Consider the following 19,388-nt stretch of genomic DNA (forward strand, 5'->3'; position numbering starts at 1 on the left):
AGAAAAGGGCATAAGAAATTATTTATTAAGTACATTAGTCATGTCAGCATCGTAGAATAAGAAATAACACTCCATACCAGCCAGATCTTAAAGACACATGAGGCCTTTCACAAATCAAGCCTAAAGGTACAGTGTCTAATATAGATAACCTACCTATTGAGGCCTGGTTGGGAAACAAAGAATATGGGAAACGAAGAACCAAGTTTGCAGTTTTCACTGCAAGAAGAACTTCCTTTTTGAAGATCTCTCCTCTATGCACGAGGGATTCAACACCAGAGTAGTGAGAAGAGAGAACCCAATGCTAACTCTGCCACACTCATCTCCCATTACAACCAATAGCATTTAATGCACTACACCCCATAAGAGAGGATATTGCTCATGTTACATTGCCACCCCCTTTCCTAAGGATGGTGAGAACTTGGGGGCACCATTTATATGTTAATAAGGAACAGGAGTATCTCCCAGTTAGTTAATACAGTAATCTTGGTGCAAAACTTACAACCTTTGTGCCTGAGCCCTGATATTACTGAGGATATTTTTTTAAAAAAATATTAAGAGCATTCTGGCACATTTTGTATTATACAGAATGAAGGATTTGCATATCACAGCCTCTAAATTTGCCTGCCCCACTCCAAGGTCTGCGCAGGCGTCCCCTGCCAAATCATGAGCGCAGAGAGCGCTGCATACAGATCTCTGCAATAACACATGGACAAGATCACTGCCGCACAGGCATGTCTCTGGGTCCAGGCACTTGATGTCGAAGGGAAATGGACAAAGTGCCCCCGTAGACCTCAGCCAAAGGATGCTGGAACACCATCTGGAATCACCACAGACCTGGGCATAACCCCAATATTCCATAGGGGAACGTTTGCTTTGGGTAGTGTTAATATTGCCATTTAGGGAAGAAGCAGTCAGGCAGGAATACACACACACGCCTGCTTTTGGGAAGAGACTAGATCCCATTTGTTTTATGATTTTGATGGGTGCCTTTTTTCCCTCCTGAAATGTATCTTAAAATGAATAGTGATGATTTGGGCCTCACCTCTAGCAATCCAATGCCTGCGCACCAAGCTCAGCATTGCTAAGACACGCAGCCTCCTAAAGGATAGAAGGGACAGTGACCCACATAGCTGGTAATAATTCAAAAAGTGTTTCAGGGAAGAGGTTGGGGGGCAGCCATAAGGGTCGGTTTAGCATGCCTTCCAGCTCAAACATTAATTGAGTACACTTCAAGTACCCGTAAGCACTTTTGGAAGAGACAAAAGGTGACGTGACCCTTGTGGAAGGGCTTGACGGCTCTGGTGAAGCACACACACACAAGGAAAACACACACAACCCAGGCATTTAGATGGGATGTAGGAATGGTACCATACCTCACATTCTCTTTTGGCAAAGAAGTCGGTTTTCCTCAGAAACCGGGTTCACAGGACTGCAGTCAGTTAACTGTACTGGAGAACGAAGCCCACACGGGGCAACGGATCAACCCCTGCAACCAACCAGACCAATCCCGTCTACTGCTGAATCCATCCTAGCAAAGAACTGCTGTTTTAACCTGGTAACTGATGCCAGGATTTCAAACCAGGTAATATAAGTGCCCTGAGGAGTTTCTCATTGACTAAGATTAGGGTCTGGGTTCTTTTCTTTTTAACCCCACAAAACAAAGTGAAGATTTTTTCTTTACTTTGGCTTGGGTTAAAGAATGAACGAACCAACGGCGCTCTACCCTCACGTCCCCAAGTTGGATGCAAACAGTGGGTGTGTCACTCCCTTTTCCAGTTCTCTTTCTGAAAGACCAGTTCTACTGCGTCGTACGCATCACGCACAACGTGAGAAGCTTCCACCAGGCTGGAGTCAAAACGGAAGTTCCGATGCCCGTGGAATACCTCCTCTGTCGTGCTCTCGTTACAATCGGCAGGCATGTGACTGTAGACCCCTGTGCAGACCAGGACAGAATGACAGCTTCGCATGCAGCCGAGGGAGGGGTCAGAGCCTTTCTTCACCTCGGGGCGTCCCTCACCCTGGGTGCTGGCGGCCATCGCAGTAACGTTTACTTCCACCTCAGCTTGGAGGTAACGATTGTAGAGGTTTGCGCCGTAAATATCAGTCATTGGGTTGTCCCTATACGTAGCCAATCAGGTAAAAAAATTAAAAGGACAAAAGGAATGTGTGAGTGTGTTGTGGGGAATCAAGATTACTTGATAACCATGTTCAAGTACTTGAAGGGCTGTCATATGGAGGATGGTGCCGAGTTGTCTTCCGTTGCCCCAGAAGATCGGACCAGAACCAACGGGTTGAAATTAAATCAAAAGAGTTTCCGTCTAGACATTAGAATTTTTCTAACAGTTCCTTAGTGGAACAGAATTCCTCGGGAGGTGGTAAGCGCTCCTTCCCTGGAGGTTTTCAAGCAGAGGCTAGATGGCCATCTGTCAGCAATGCTGATTCTATGACCTTAGGCAGTTCATGAGAGGGAGGGGCACCTTGGCCATCCTCTGGGCATGGAGTAGGGGTCACTGGGGGTGTGTTGAGGAGGTAGTTGGGAATTTCCTGCACTGTGCAGGGGGTTGGACTAGATGACCCTGGTGGTCCCTTCCAATTCTGATTCTATGAAGATTAAAGCATTACTGCTATATCTATGCAAGAGGAAGACAACCCTGAATGTATGATGATCCCCTAAAAAAGGGTTATACACAACAGGGTGTTGTTGTTTTTAATTTTCATACATAACTATAACTTGCATGCAAATGTAAGATGGCCCTCTCTTTTTCTTGATGGCAAATGTGGGTGGGGGGAAACAAGTCTTCCTTTCAGGTGACTAGGTAAGCGGTGCTTAATGACTTCCGATCATTCAGCCATTTTGTTAACCACTCCACTGTTAACAGGAAAGGAGAGACCTTTCTCCAACTTCCCCTTAAAAGTAAATACTGATAACCCTATAAAGGTGGTGGTGGAAAGTGCTATCAAGTTGCAGCCAACTTACAGCCACTCCTCAAGGGGTTTTCAAGGCAAGAGGAACACAGATGTTTCGCCATTGCCTGCCTCTGCGTAGCAACCCTGGACTTCCCTAGCGGTCTCCCATCCAAATACTAACCAGGACTAACCCTGCTTAGCTTCCAAGAACTGATGAGACCAAACTGGCCTGGGCCACCCAGTTCAGGGAACCCAAAAAGGTTCATAAACCTTTTCGTCCTTCCCCGTGTCGGTGCTCAGCTCTTGTGGCCAAAGTCTTCCTCTTCCCTACTCGAGAAGAAGAGGTTGCTTACCCAATAGCATACAGATTGCGCAGAGGGGACATCCAACCGCGACTCTCCATCTGCTGTTTGATAATGTGTTCGGCATAGCGGTAAGTGACCGTGCTGGGTTTGCCAATCAGGGCCTCGTACTTCAGCTCCTTGCCCGTCATTTTCTTGTAGATGCCCTCCAGGCACAGAAGGAAAGTGCCATGGCCAAATCTGATCAGGAAAGACCATCGGCAGCATTACATATCTCACTGGAAGACAAGAACTTCACCCACTGTGTAGCGCTGCTAATACACCCAAGAGAACGACAACTGCATTATGGTCCACTTACAAAGAGTCAGTGATTGGACTAGGATCTGGGAGAGTCAGTGATTGGACCCAAGTTCAAATCTGGGAGACCCAAGTTCAAATCCCCACTCTGCCATGGAAGCTTGGGCCGGTCATACATTCTCTACCTCACAGGGTTGTTGGGTGGATAAAATGGAGAGGAGAATGATGTAAACTACTGTGACGGACAGGAGGCTGTCCTGCCCCTGAAAAACAGGCACTCAGCTGAGCCTATGGGAGAGCTCCCCCAGCATCCAATCACCTTTCAGAAGGGGGATGGAATGTAGGAGGGAAGCACAGCGGCCGTCTGAGTTGAGTTCTGCCCCAGGGAGAGGGCAGTCATAGGTCTCGTCTGGCTCAGCAAAAGAGCAGACAGTTTGAAGGGTAGCTCTACCTGGTAGCATGGCTGAGTGGTTTAGCTGCACCTTTGGGAGAGGACAGAGTAGCGGGCTGTTAGGCCTGTTCCTAGTCATGAGCAGACCTCATACCACTTAGTCTGACTCTTGGGAAAGATCAGGCTGGTGTGAGTGGTACCCTACGTGTGTGAGAGGATCCAACCTAGTAACCCGTCAGCAAAAGCCTATTAGTACCTGAACACATTAAAAGAAAATTCAAACCACATTCTGAAGCTTTGACTAGCTTAATTTTATGTGCCTCAACCAGATTTCTCCTCTAACTACCTGGAGACCCGTGCTACTGATCTGTTCTTTGAAACCAACCTGTAAATAAATAAATCTTCTTTGTTATTCGCATACAGTGCCTGCCTCAGCGAATTCCGTTTTCTATTTGCTCGCCACAAAACTTACCTCATGGCAGCAAACCTAAAGCCTTTATACTCGCTACCCTAAGAACATTGTGTAACTGAGTGGAAGATTTACAGTTTAAATCAAACCTGGTTCCTCAAAATCCTAATAGGCTGTTATTGGTCTCAGTTGGCAGAAAAGGCCTGTCACGGTCCCCATTAGGGAGAAAGGTGGGGTATAAATAAGATATGAGGGAGAATAAGGGAGCAGGCATCACTTTCGCTTCGATCAGCTTCCAAAAGAACCTGTCCGGCTGCTCTTCTGTGCATGGACACAGAATTCACTTCCAAATGAAGCAAGAAGCAGAAGAGATGAGCCACTAGAGGTAACACTGGCACCCAGCGTTATATAAAGGCAGCCAGCATGATATAAAGGCTGGACTAGGATCAGGTTTGAACCCCCACTCTGCCATGGAAACTTGCTGGGTAACCCTGGGCCAACCTAACCTATCTCACAGGGTGGTGGTTAAAATGGAGGGGAGAATAATGTTGTAAGCCACTTTGGGTCCCATTAGAGAGAAAAATGGGATATAAATGTTTTTTGTTTACTTGTGTAACAAGTCAAACATGAAAATTTAGCCAGCTTCCATACCCTGCTGGATCAAACTAGTGGTTCATCTAGTTCCAGCATCGTGTCTCACACAGAAGCCAACCAGTTGTCTGGAGGGCCAACATGGCATAGAGGCCAAGTCCTTTCTCTGATGTTGCCTCCTCGCACTGGTATTCAGAGGTTTACCACCTCTGAATGTGGAGGTTTCCTTCAGTCACCATGAAGAATAGCCATGGACAGACTTAGCCTCCATTAATCTGTTATAGATTTGAAGGGATGGAGATCCCCAAAGAACATTTACATCACCTTGGCATGCTGGCTTCCGCCATCCACAAGAGATCCATGTTGCAGGCCAGGATAGGCAGATGTGGGTACGGCACAGTAGCAAGCTCAACCCCCGGATTCCCATTGCTGAGGAGCACATCAATAATCAACTGCAGGCTTGCTTCCCACCGGACTGGCTCCCCAAACAGAATTACCCCTGCAACGTATATTATGAGAAACACAGGGAACTTTTAGAACAAGGTGTTTCGTATGATAGAACAACCATGTCTACCAGACACAGAGTGCTTCGCTTGGAAAAGAGAGTAATATTCTGCACTCACACTGGCCAGCAGGCTCTAACGCCCATCAAGCTTCCAAAATTGTTTGGGCTGTCCAAATACACTCATCAGTTTGGAAAGTCAACATTTCTTAGGAGTTCCATTATAATTGGTCATATACCACTGGTTGTACCGGAAGCATCCCAATCGAGGACACAAATTAACCCATATATGTGGCGCATCAAATGATGCGGCCTTCTGTCCACCAGACTTATATGGATGCACCAAAAATGGATGAGACCTAAGAGTTCAGATCAACATTCCTGGGCGGAGAAGGTGACTTTGTTTCTCCCTCCCTCCCACACAATGAAGAGTATTCTGCTACAAAAAGCTTTGGTTACAAAGGCCCTTGTTCACACCATATTTTATAATACAGTGGATTTTCCACATATACAGTAGCACTGAAGATGTTATTCTGCATATTCTCTATAACAATTGGCATAACATTTTGTCTTCCACATATTGGTGCCATCCCACCCTCAGTTTCAACGGAAGCAAAATCACAAAATCATACAAGGTTGGAAGAGACCACAAGGGCCATCCAGTCCAACCCCCTGCCATGCAGGAACCCACAATCAAAGCACTCCCGACAGATGGCCATCCAACCTCTGCTTAAAGACCGGGACTCCCCCCGCCCAAAGGCAGCGCATTCCACCGTCGAACTGCCCTCACCGTCAGAAAGTTCTTCCTAATGTTTAGGTGGAATCATTTTTCTCTTAGTTTAAATCTATTACTCCGTGTCCTAGTCTCTGGAGCAACAGAGAACAAGCTAGTTCCCTCATCAACATGACATCCCTTCAAATATTTAAACATGGCTATCATGTCTCCACTCAACCTTCTCTTCTCCAAACTAAACAAACCCAACTCCCTAAGTCTCTCCTCATAAGGCACGGATTCCAGACCTTTGACCATTCTGGTCGCCCTCCTCCAGACATGCTCCAACTTGTCAACATCCTTCTTAAACTGTGGAATCCAAAACTGGACACAGTATTCCAAGTGAGGTCTGACCAATGCAGAATCCAGTGGTAGTGTTACTTCCCTTGATCTAGACACAATACTCCTATTGATGCAGCCCAGAATTGCATTGGCCTTCTTAGCCACATCACACTGTTGACTCATGTTCAGTTTGTGGTCCACTAAGACTCCCAGATCTCTTTCACATGTACTGTTGTCAATTCATAGAGAGAGAATACATCTAGTTCCTCCTAAAGAGAAAGGTGATGATTTAACAAGGGCCATCCATGCTGGCTGATTTCACACAGAACCTTATCCACTAGTATGAACCTAAAAGAACGTTCAAAGAAGAGAAAGAGTCACTTACCCTCTATGGTAGGGAAATCAGTGGTTGGCGGAGGCTGGTGAAAGGAAACAGAGAGAAAAGCTTGTCATATTGCTGTGACCAAGAGAATAGGCCAAGATTTTTCAAGAGCAAGCCATGATGCTTGGTATCCAAGTCCAAAAGCCTTAGGGATAACGGGTTTTGTAGGAAATCTAGCATGGCCAAAGAGTCTTTGGAAGAGTTTTTTTTTTTTTTTAACTTGGCTTACTAGTGACCTTGACTTTCTGGTATGCGTGACTGTGCAAACCAAGGGCCACTACTCACAGGATAAAGATTTTGACCATTGTAGTTCTAGCCTTCTGAGTGAAGATAACATGGAAGCATTTGCTGTGAGGGACCTTAAGTCAGCTAAAAGTAGCCAGCAGAATACGTAATTCTACCAAGCTAGAGAGATGCCCCCAGCGGTCACTCATACACTGATATTACAGTCAGACTGATACTTGCCAGCTCTTTTGGCCTTCGGTTTACATCAACCATATCAAGCAAAGGAAATGCCTTCCTTACATCTTCAATAGTAACAATGTGCTGGAATCCCAGGCTATTTTTGATGGTCAAGGAAGAAAACAGCCTGCTCCCTTCTGGCTTTGAGAAATATTCAGAAACTAAAACTAAAGTACCTGGTAGCAGAAATGCATTAGAAGAAGAAGAGTTGGTTTTTATATGCCGACTTCCTCTACCACTTAGGGAAGAATCAAACCGGCTTACAATCACCTTCCCTTCCCCTGCCAACAACAGACGCCCTCTACTCTGCGGCTGCAATCACATCTTCTAAAAAGTCACATCTGTATCTCCCACAGACAGTCAAAGGCAGAGCAGAAAGCATGGCCAAATTATACTGGTCAGTTCACTTATGTTGCTCCCAGCTACTAAAAATACACATACACAGTTGAATCAGAATGGGAAGAGTGTGATAGGATAATGGGGCTACCACTAACCAACACTGCATACCATAAGTAGTTCTACGCTGGATTATGTTCATGGTTGTGAATTTCAAAGTTTTCTAATAATTTGCATACCTAGGGGATATTTGCCTACTTGTGTATCAAAGTTAATCTCCTCACAAAGGGTGAGAATAGCTTTACTATATTGAGAGTCAATCCCCTCATTGTAAGGAATAATTCAGTTTCCTAGAATCTAGCTTTCATTGGTTTCTAATAATAGCAATGGTGAGACACCATATGTAAGCACATTTCAACTAAATCACATGGATGTACTGTATACATTCCTGTATTCTCATGAGTGAGCAAAGCCCGAGTACTTTATTCTGTAACATCCTAATCTATCAGGGCCTCCAAGGGCTGGTGTGGCGTAGTGGTTAGAGTGTCGGACGAGGACCTGGAACAACAGATGACCTTGGGCCCCTCACATTCTCTCAGCCTAACCTACCTCACAAGGTTGTTGTTGTGAGGATTAAGTGAAAAGCCACTTTGAGTCCCTAATAAAAAATAAATATAAACCCTTCAAGAGTGAGCCAAGGCATAGTGGCTTGGGGAAGCCCCTAAGCTCTTTTCATTATCTCAACTGGTTTCGGTCCAGTCAGTTAGTCCCTAGAACAGTGTTGCCGAACCCATGGCACGCGTGCCAGAGTCAGCACGCAGAGCCCTCTCTGTGGGCACGCGCGGGCGCCGCGGTTGCATGAGAGGGCCAGGCGCACAGCAGCACCGTCCACCCCCTCCCGAGCCTCCCGTTTGTCACTTCCAGGGCTCCAAAAGGCCTCCCGGGTCTGCGTCTGGGCCCCTCCCTCTCTCAGCTGAGCTGCAGCCACGGCTCAGCTGTTCCTCGGCTCAGCTGTTCCACAGTCTCCACCTCCGACGGGTGAGGCTGTGGCCGTGTGCCTCGGTGGGCGGCTGGGTTGGGAGCGGAGCGGGACGGACGAGCTGTGGGGGCGAGCGGCGGCAGCGGCGGGCCCGGCTTTGAGCCCCTCCTCGGCCGGCCTGAGCGGTGCGCTTTGGGGGACGGCGCAGAGCCCTCTTTCTTCTCAGATCCCCCCCTTCCTAGACGGGTTGGTGTGGGAGAGGCGCCATCGTCTTCCTCTGGCTTCCCTCTGGGCTGGGGGAAGTGGCCAGGCGGGCCCCTTCCAGTCCAGCACTCTCTTTGTACGCTCTCCTCCCTCGGTGGGGAAGGGTTGTCCTTAGCTAGTTCTCCGCAGTCCACTGTTTCCCCCTAAAGATGGGACTGATCGGTGTGAGAGCCTCCTCCTAGTTCAACTTGGATCCCCACAGCAAGATGGTACAGGGGACCCCCACAGACACACATTTTCTTGCTTCAGGCCCCTGGGACAGTAAATCCTCACTATGGCCATTTATGCATAAGAGGTTTTGCCTTGGATTTGCTGCTATCTAGATGCACATTTCCCCTATCCGAATTCTCAAAACTCTGCATGGGGCTTATTGTTGCATTTTGAGAACCTGGGTGAGAAAAATGTGCATCTAAAGAGTGGCAAATCCAAGGTAAAACCTCCCATGCATAAAAGCTTTCAAGCTATGACTGCCTTAAGAAAACTTCACATTACTAGTTCAGCTAGTAACTAGTGGATGGCCTCTGTATTTCTCCTGATTAGATTTGAGCTTTGCAGAGTTGTATTTTGCTCTGTATGCCCTGTATGCCAGGGGGCCCTCTTGGCTGAGCTAAGTGAGTATATGTTTTCCCCATACCATATACATACAATGTAAGCAGAATGAAGATCTATCTGCTTGGTGCATCTAAGAAGCAGAGTTTTAGCCACAGGGGTTTCTGCTGAAATACAATTTTGCTAGCCTGCAACGTGTTGAGCAGGGACTAATGTTTGCTTTTGCTAGAATAGATGGATAGGGCGACCCTTCTTATAGTTCTTCCTTTTCCATGTTCTTTTATTTAACGGTACCTTCCAAGATGGATTTATAGTGGGGTCTTGCTCCTTGCCTTTAAAAGCCTTTAAAAAAAGTTTTCTGCTACCAAAATTCTTCTCTTCCTCTTCCCCTAGATTCCAGGTTAAATTGCCGTGTTGGCACTTTGCGATAAATAAGTGGGTTTTGGGTTGCAGTTTGGGCACTCGGTCTCTAAAAGGTTCGCCATCACTGCCTTAGAAGCTGGACTGTGACTTTATCACAGCATGACAAAATAAAATATTTTTCAGTTCTCACAACTACACCCAGCTGTTCCTCTGAGCAGCTCAGAACACCATACCTAGTGTTATTCCCTTTTACTCTTGCAACAACTCTGTGAGGTAGATTAGGCCAAGATTGTTATTTGGCCAAGGTCACTCAATAAGCCCAGGTTGTCTCTGACCTAGTCAAACTCCACAGCCATTATATTATACACTTCTGCTTCTGAGCATGCCAACTGCAGTGACATTAGTTCAATGAGTGTAGTAACAGGAAAACTTTGCCAAGTCTCTAATTTACTGTGACATTGATTTTACTAGCACAATCTTGTCGGATCTCAGAAGCTAAACAGGGTCGGCCCTGGCCAGCATTTGTATGGGAGACCATCAAAGAAGTCCAGGGTCATGACGTGGAAGCAGGCAACGGCAAACCACCCCTGAACGTCTCTTGCTTTGAAACTCCCATTAGGGGTCGCCATAAGTCCAATGTGACTTGATGGCAAAAAAAATTGTTCATGAAGATAAATTATGTTTTTAAGCAGCAAAGGATACTCCCTGGCATTCTGTGCCAGAGGGCCCTGGCCAGACACCAGCATGCGCTTGTCATGGAACTTGTGGAAGAGGCGCAACGGGCTGTGACAGAGGATCACCCGTTCAGGAGAAATCTGAAAGAGAGAAGAGGTCAACAGGTTGAGTGTCCTCCTTTCACACATGCAATATTCCCAACTGCACTCTCCAGATCCTCAACGAGACAGACCTAGGTGACACTCAGGTAACTAATTCCCACAATACTCAAGCCTGTTCTTCACTCCAATTTTAGATCAAGAAAGGTAGCTTGGAAGTTAACCTAGATAGGAACACGTCAACATATAATATGGTGGTGGCTCCATTTTAGTTTGAGCACAGCCCCATGCTAAAGACATATTACTGAATGCATGAATGCACAATCCATTGCCACGTACAGTCAGGTTCACATACAAAACACAAAGCGGCTCATCACACATTCATGAACATGTGAATTGTCCCCACTGAACTGCAGTGTGCAAAATGATGCCATGATAGCAAAATGATGCCATGAACACATGTTCATGAATGTGTGATGAGCCGCTTTGTGTTTTGTATGTGAACCTGACTGTACGTGGCAATGGATTGTGCATTCATGCATCACTCATTCAGTAATATGTCTTTAGCATGGGGCTGTGCTCAAACTAAAATGGAGCCACCACCATATTATATGTTGACGTGTGCAATGTGCAACCAATGTGTGCAATGTGCAACCAATGGCAACCACTGTTGAAAATATAATATCTATACAAATGAGTAGAATGCCTAGTCAAATAAGTTTTGAGGCAAGTGCAGAAGGTACTTCAGGGCTGGCACTACTATTCTCAACCCTGGTGGGTTTCAGCAACTGTAGGGACACGTACTTAATAGGAGCAAGAACGATTGAGGTAAATAAACAGGGAAGTTTCAACTGAAAAGGGGTGGGAAGTAATAACTGGGTTCCAAAGATAAATCTTGGGTAACATAAATCAGAAGACTTGGGTAACAAAAATGAGAAGCATGAGTACTGCATGGTGGGTATGCTTCTGGCTGGGTAGCAGCGTGTATGAACAAGATCTTGGGGTATGGGTAAGCTATCCTCTCCTCCACTGTAACCCCACAACAACCCTGGGAGGAAGTTTAGGCTGAGAGTGTGTGAGTAGCCCAAGGCCACCCAGCAAGCTTCTAAGTCAGAGTGGGGATTCGAACCTGGGCCTCCCAGATCCCAGTCTGACACTTTAACCACTCTACTGAACTAGTTCCAAGTCAACTGCCAAAGCACCATCATTTGTTAAAGATATCACACACAATGGGGTGTATCCAGCTATTCTGTTAATGGCACTGCTTTTTGCCACAACAGCAATCACAATAATAGGGCGTGCACACTATTTTCAGGAAGAACCACATATTTCTCTAAAATATAGCCTATTCAGAGCCAAGAAAAGCAGTATTTCCACCACAGAAACACTTTCCTTGAAAACATCTGGGATCTGTACAATGAACTCGTAGAAACTGTGTTTTTATTTGTACTAAAATCCAATTGCACAGAAAAACTCCAAGCTTGTATGACTGGTGCTTTCCTGTGAGAACCCTACACAATTTTTAAAGAGCAACTATAGAATTCTACCTTTAGAAGAAGAGCTGGTTTTTATATGCTGACTTTCTCCACCACTTAAGGAAGAATCAAGCCAGCTTACAATCACCTTCCCTTTCCCTCCCCCCAACAGACACCCTGTGAGGTAGGTGGGATTGAGAGAGCTGTGACTAGCCCATGTGGAGGAGTGGGGAATCAAACCCGGTTCTCCAGATCAGATTCCACCACTCCAAACCACCGCTCTTAACCACTACACCACACTGGCTCTCTCTTTACAACTTAGATCCACCAGCAGTGGCCCAGCATACCACAGACTGCCTCCCTACCTTAAATCCCAGAGCATTAGACAGCTCTTCCGCCTTGCCATCACGAGAGCAGTTCCCAGCATTGGTTACAAATGCAACTGGCACGCAGAACTGGCCCGCGGAATCTGTGAGTTTCTGGAAGGCTTTCTTGGCAGCAGGAATCACATACCGGCCACGGAGAACCACTCCATCAATGTCAAAGATGAATCCAAAGGTGGGAGAGGAAGTCTGTGGCGGACAGAGATCTAAGGGAATTAGACTATGCAACATTACCATTTAGGTACATTAAGGCTGAGGAGAGATGGCCTTTAGTAAGGCAAGAAAACAGAGGAGTCAGCATTTCCCATTCTTTTTTGTTCAAGCCATTTCCATTCTATTTTCCATACAAGCTCAAGGCAGTTCACAAGAACATCACTTAAAACCTGAAAGCACAAAACTAATAGTGCAAATTGCCCAAAGGCCTTGCCAAACAAGCAGACTTCACTCAGCTTTCTAAAGGCCAAGATGTCAGGTACATTCCCTAACCTCCTGTTAACAAGAATCCTACAACCTTAGGGCAGCTACTGAGAAGGCCCTGCTCAGGATACGGATGCACGACCCTAAAAAATGATGTCGCTAGGATGGTGGGAAGAAGAATGATAAGATATCCTGTAGGGTCAGCAAGTCTGACTACCAAGGATGACAGAATGGTCATTTCACATACTTAAGAGCAAGTTCCAGAGCAGCTAGGAATCAGGACAATCCAGGACTGATTTTAAAGCAGGGCCCCCCCAACCTTTTTGAGCCTACAGGCACCTCAGGAATTCTGACACAGGGTGGTGAGCGCAATGGCAAAATGGCCACTGCAGAAGGCGGAGCCAACCACAAAATGTCAGGGAGTGAAGTTATGCTTAGCTCTCATAGTATATCTTCCAACATTTCAAGCAGAAGCTCTCTTTAACAGGATGCCACCTTTTAATCTGCACAGCCAATTGGAAGCCCTGCTGGGCAGAAGTCCCACCTGGCCACACCCACTTTCTGAAAACAGTGCATGCCAGGAAAGTGTTAGAGGGCACCCTGGTATCTGTCACATTGGGAATCCCTGTTTTAAAGTACCATCATAGTGATAACTACTGTTAACAGGAACAGCATTAATAGTAACACTATATTAAAATGGAGCTCTGAAGATATGCATAGTTAAATTGTGGAACTCCCTGCCCCAGGATGTGGTGATGGCTGCCAACTTGGAAGGCTTTAAGAGGGGAGTGGACATGTTCATGGAGGAGAGGGCTATGCAAGGCCACTAGTAAAAATGGATACTAGTCATGATGCATACCTGTTCTCTCCAGGATCAGAGGAGCATGCCTATTATATTAGGTGCTTTAGAACATGGGCAGTCCAAAAAGGCAGTAGCCCTTTCCTGTCACTCTGGCACATGGTGCATTGCACACACACACAGGTATACTAAACGCGGGTCCCATTTTTAACAGTCACAGTTCATTGATAGCTGTACCTGCCATAGATTAGGCCTTCTAGCTTTGCAGAGCAACCGACGTACAAAGGGTTGTATTGATAAAAGTCAGCCAGAACAGAGCTGGGGGAGGGGGGGGGAGAGAAAACAGTGCACAAACCAGAAGGGGGAGGGGTAAGAAAAACTGGGAGAAGGAAAGCCAAGTAGCCAAACAAAACTCTGCAAAAAAAACCACCATGAAGCTACTGTTCAGAAACCACTAAACTAAGCAACCAAAGCACCACACCTACTAATGCAGGTTCATAAAACGTATCGTTTAGAAGTTGCGTCTCAACAGCAACAACAACAAAATCTATTGATTTTTTAATCTCTAAAAGGGTACAAGAGTCATATTAGCAAGCTTCAAAGAATATGAGCGAAGCCCTCTGACCAAAGTTCACGATGCCACCATCAATTCGCAACCCTTTAAGATGCCACAAAACACGGCTGTTTTGTGCTTCAACAAATCCAGAGCTGTTTCGCAACATTAAGCAACATGCCCCCTGTCCTTTATTGGCATAATAACCGCATTGCCAGATGCTTTTGTGCAAGCACTAGGTCATTCCTAACCCATGGGGTGACATCACATCCCGACATTTTCTAGGCAGACTTTGTTTATGGGGTGGTTTGCCAGTGCCTTCCCCACTCATCCTCCCTTTACTCCCAGCAAGCTGGATACTCATTTTACTGACCTCAGAAGGATGAAAGGCTGAGTCAACTGACATTAAAAAAGATCTTCTCATATTTCAAGCTAATAAAGCCATCTGGACCCTTTAATGACAATTACACTGATACATCTCTATGGTCATCGCTCTTGTCAGAGGCGGATCTACTGTGAAACTAATGAAGCTTAAGCTTCAGGGCCCCTAATCCCGGAGGAGCCCACTGAAGCAACTTTTTTTAATGAGTTAATTTCTCAACAAAATCGATGTTTTTTAGTGATAGAATCATAAGCCAATGGGTGGACGTACTTAATATTGACCTTAGAATATGCTCTAATACCCATTCCATATGGCCTTAAAATGTCCCTGTAATTGGTCAAATTTCAAAATTTTCTCGGAGGTTTGCAGTGCTCGAAACCCCCAGCTGTAAGGGCTCACTGAGCTCGCCAGAATCATTTGGGCAGCTAGATCCTCAAATCCTTCATTGGCACACAGCTTAATAATTCTGCGGTTTTATTTCCTCACTGTATGGCCCATTTTCAAGGAGTCCACCCCACCACCCAGTTCTCCACCACTTGGGCCTCGAGGTCCTTGCAACTTCAGGGCCCCAAGCTTCAGGGCCCCATAAATGTAGGTCCGCCACTGCCTATATATACCATCCAGATAACTCACAGTGGGTAGCCGTGTTAGTCTGTCTGCAGTAGTAGAAAAGAGCAAGAGTCCAGTAGCACCTTAAAGACTAACAAAAATATTTTCTGGTAGGGTATGAGCTTTCGTGAGCCACAGCTCACTTCTTCAGAACTTCTGAAGAAGTGAGCTGTGGCTCACGAAAGCTCATACCCTGCCAGAAAATATTTTTGAAAGCTCATACCCTTTCAGAAAATATTTTTGTTAGTCTTTAAGGTGCTACTGGACTCTTGCTCTTTTCTACTATATATACCATCATTCACCATGCCCCGTCACCATTCTGGATTAGATGTGCGACAAGCTTGGGAGCTCCCCGCACAAACCAGCACGCCATATGGCATCGCACAGATTCGCAAGGCGCTTTCTCTCCACCGCCCCCATGCAGGTCGGGGGGGCGGGGCGGTTGCAGCACCCAAAAGCCTGGCCGGTGGCCGCCCCGGGCGAGAGGAGAACCTCAGCAGACCAAGAAGGAAATAGTAGAAAAGGGCAAGAGTCCAGTAGCAAGAGTCCAGTAGCACCTTAAAGACTAACAAAAATATTTTCAGGCAGGGGATGAGCTTTCGTGAGCCACAGCTCACTTCTTCAGATACAGTATCTGAAGAAGCTCATACCCAGTCAGAAAATATTTTTGTTAGTCTTTAAGGTGCTACTGGACTCTTGCCTTTTTCTACGACTGCAGACAGACTAACACAAAAATATTCTTGGAGACACTGTCCTTCACTGTTACTCCTCTGAAGATGCCTGTCACAGCTGCTGGCGAAACGTCAGGAAAGAAAATACCAAGACCACAGTTACACAGCCCGGATAACCTACAAGAACCAATTCTTGTTAGTCTTTAAGGTGCTACTGGACTCTTGCCCTTTTCTACGACTGCAGACAGACTAACACAAAAATAGTCTTTAAGGTGCTCCTGGACTCTTGCCCTTTTCTACTACTGCAGACAGACTAACACAAAAATAGTCTTTAAGGTGCTACTGGACTCTTGCCTTTTTCTACGACTGCAGACAGACTAACACAAAAATATTCTTGGAGACACTGTCCTTCACTGTTACTCCTCTGAAGATGCCTGTCACAGCTGCTGGCGAAACGTCAGGAAAGAAAATACCAAGACCACAGTTACACAGCCCGGATAACCTACAAGAACCAATTCTTGTTAGTCTTTAAGGTGCTACTGGACTCTTGCCCTTTTCTACGACTGCAGACAGACTAACACAAAAATAGTCTTTAAGGTGCTCCTGGACTCTTGCCCTTTTCTACTACTGCAGACAGACTAACACAAAAATAGTCTTTAAGGTGCTACTGGACTCTTGCCTTTTTCTACGACTGCAGACAGACTAACACAAAAATATTCTTGGAGACACTGTCCTTCACTGTTACTCCTCTGAAGATGCCTGTCACAGCTGCTGGCGAAACGTCAGGAAAGAAAATACCAAGACCACAGTTACACAGCCCGGATAACCTACAAGAACCAATTCTTGTTAGTCTTTAAGGTGCTACTGGACTCTTGCCCTTTTCTACGACTGCAGACAGACTAACACAAAAATAGTCTTTAAGGTGCTCCTGGACTCTTGCCCTTTTCTACTACTGCAGACAGACTAACACAAAAATAGTCTTTAAGGTGCTACTGGACTCTTGCCTTTTTCTACGACTGCAGACAGACTAACACAAAAATATTCTTGGAGACACTGTCCTTCACTGTTACTCCTCTGAAGATGCCTGTCACAGCTGCTGGCGAAACGTCAGGAAAGAAAATACCAAGACCACAGTTACACAGCCCGGATAACCTACAAGAACCAATTCTTGTTAGTCTTTAAGGTGCTACTGGACTCTTGCCCTTTTCTACGACTGCAGACAGACTAACACAAAAATAGTCTTTAAGGTGCTCCTGGACTCTTGCCCTTTTCTACTACTGCAGACAGACTAACACAAAAATAGTCTTTAAGGTGCTCCTGGACTCTTGCCCTTTTCTACGACTGCAGACCGACTAACACGGCTACCCACTGTGAATTAAAGGCAGATGGATTCGCATTCTAGCTGTATCTGAAGAAGTGAGCTGTGGCTCACCAAAGCTCACACCCTGCCAGAAGATATTCTTGTTAGTCTTCAAGGTGCCCTTTTCTACGACTGCAGACCGACTAACACGGCTACGCACTGCGAATGGTCTTCGAGGAGGAAACGGCACCGGTTCGACCGCCTCCGAAGTCACCGGCGCAGGAGGGGGAAAGAGCGAAAGCCCGCGCGCGCCCAGAGCGCCACCTGAGCGGGCATCCCTCACCTGGGTGGCCCCAGAGGCTCTCCCCCACGTGGGGCTGCGGCTGCTGCAGCTGCTGCTGCCAACCCCGAGGGGGCGTCGCAGGTCAGCCCCTCCAGGTCCCCCGAGCGCCGGCGGCCACCTCCCGAGCGCGGCTCTCTTGCTCTCATTGAGCAGGCGGCGCACAGCCATCCGCCTTCCAGCCTGCCTGCCGCGGCTCTTCCAATGAAGGCCGCGGCCGCCACGCCCGCCCATCACCAGCCCCCGCCGAGCCAATCGCAGCGCCGAGCGCGTCAATCACATGGCCGTGGGAGGGAGGGCGGGGCGGGGCAGGGCGGGGGAAGAAACTACAATTCCCAGCAAGGGCAGAGTACTTTTTTCCCTTTTTTTCTTTTTTAAAGGAAAGCTACCTATGAAAGCCGGACAGTGAAGAAAGCTGATAGGAAGAAAATAAGATTCCTTTGAAATGTGGCGTTGGAGGAGAGTGTTAGGAAAGCTGGGTTCCCAACCTTTTTTTGACCAGGGACCACTAGGGCTTTTTTGTTCGGTGCAGGGACCCCAAGGTTCAAAATAAAAATTCCGGGAATTTGAAAATAAACTTTAATCATAACTGTTAGTTAAACATTAAACTTAGAATAATATTTGAATATATATTTTTATAATAGAGAACTTTTAATTGAAAATATGAATTTATTATGGGTTTATAGCTTTGTTTCGCGGACCTTAATTTAGTTCTCGCGGACCCCTGGGGGTCCACGGACCCCTGGTTGGGAACCAGTGCTTTAGATGAAGGTGGAGTGAAAATTGGAGGGAGGAACATTAATAATTTGAGATATGCTGATGGCACTGCACTATTGGCAGAAAATAGGGAAGGTTTGGAACAACTACTGCTGCAAGTTGAAAGGGAAAGTGCCAAAGCAGGACAACAGCTGAACATCAAGAAAACAAAAGTAATGACTACAGGAGAATCATACAACTTTAAGGTTGACAATGAAGAAATTGAAATTGTTCAAGACTTTCTGTTCCTTGGCTCCGCCATCAACCAAAAGGGAGACTGCAGCCAAGAAATTTAGAAGGAGATGGAGACTGGAGATCAGTTGTAATAGGAGGAGATCTCCAGCCACCACCTGGAGGATGGCAACCCTAGGGGTGTTGGTCTTCATTAAGGTGTTCCGAGACAGATCCCTGTAATAAATTGCAGAGGAGTAGTTGTGTTAAATTTGGTGTAACTGAATGAAGAAGAGAGGTATGACTCTCTAAAATTTACAGCCCGAAAATCTTGTTGGCCTCTAAGGTACTACTGGACTCGAATCTAGCTGTTCTACGGGAGACCAACACGGCTTCCCACCTGAAACAAACCAACATAGAGTCTAGTGGCATCTAAAAGACTAACGTTTGTTGTGGCATAAACTTTTGTGGGGTTCAGATAAAATGGGCTCTAGTCCTCAATGTAAGATTATCCCACAACAAATTGGTTAGTCTTAAAGCTACCAATAGTTCCTAGTAATATGCCTTGAATTGTTCTCCCACAGCATTGTGGTACCATCTTACTCCTTTATTATAGCTGTGTTTGACAGGCCTCCAACATTTCCCAAAAGGCAAAACTCTCCCGCTTGGAGCTGCAGTGGAGAACAACTGTAGTGAAGACGGCTTCATTGATATGAACATAAAAGCTACAAGAAAAAAAAGGGAGGTAGTCCTGAAATCTATTTTAGAAGCAAATGGCAAGTCGTATTATTGCAAATCAGTCCTATGGAGAATTAAGCTGTGACTGCTTCGTACAGGCTGTTTGGACCGTGAAGAGGCTCAGAGAACCTGCAAAGTGCCTACCCTTAGTGTTGCCAGCTCTGGGTTGGGAAATTCCTGGAGATTTGGGGTGTGGAGGCTGGAGAGGACACAATTTGGGGAGGGAATGGGCC

General features: G+C 46.2%; 1 protein-coding gene across 1 annotated transcript; it reads right to left on the reverse strand.

Moving 5' to 3' along the window:
* Nucleotides 1-1,760: 1,760 nt before the first annotated feature.
* Nucleotides 1,761-17,661, reverse strand: HDHD5 (haloacid dehalogenase like hydrolase domain containing 5). Its single transcript, XM_056845862.1, has 8 exons — nucleotides 17,494-17,661; nucleotides 12,402-12,608; nucleotides 10,491-10,603; nucleotides 7,301-7,394; nucleotides 6,839-6,872; nucleotides 5,222-5,396; nucleotides 3,261-3,449; nucleotides 1,761-2,118 (listed from the first exon to the last, which is right to left on the reverse strand). Exons 1-8 carry the CDS (start codon nucleotides 17,659-17,661, stop codon nucleotides 1,761-1,763), a joined length of 1,338 nt encoding a protein of 445 aa, XP_056701840.1.
* Nucleotides 17,662-19,388: the final 1,727 nt, after the last annotated feature.

This window comes from Euleptes europaea, chromosome 3 (genome assembly GCF_029931775.1).
Source record: "Euleptes europaea isolate rEulEur1 chromosome 3, rEulEur1.hap1, whole genome shotgun sequence".
In the NCBI taxonomy this organism is placed as follows: Eukaryota; Metazoa; Chordata; class Lepidosauria; order Squamata; family Sphaerodactylidae; genus Euleptes; species Euleptes europaea.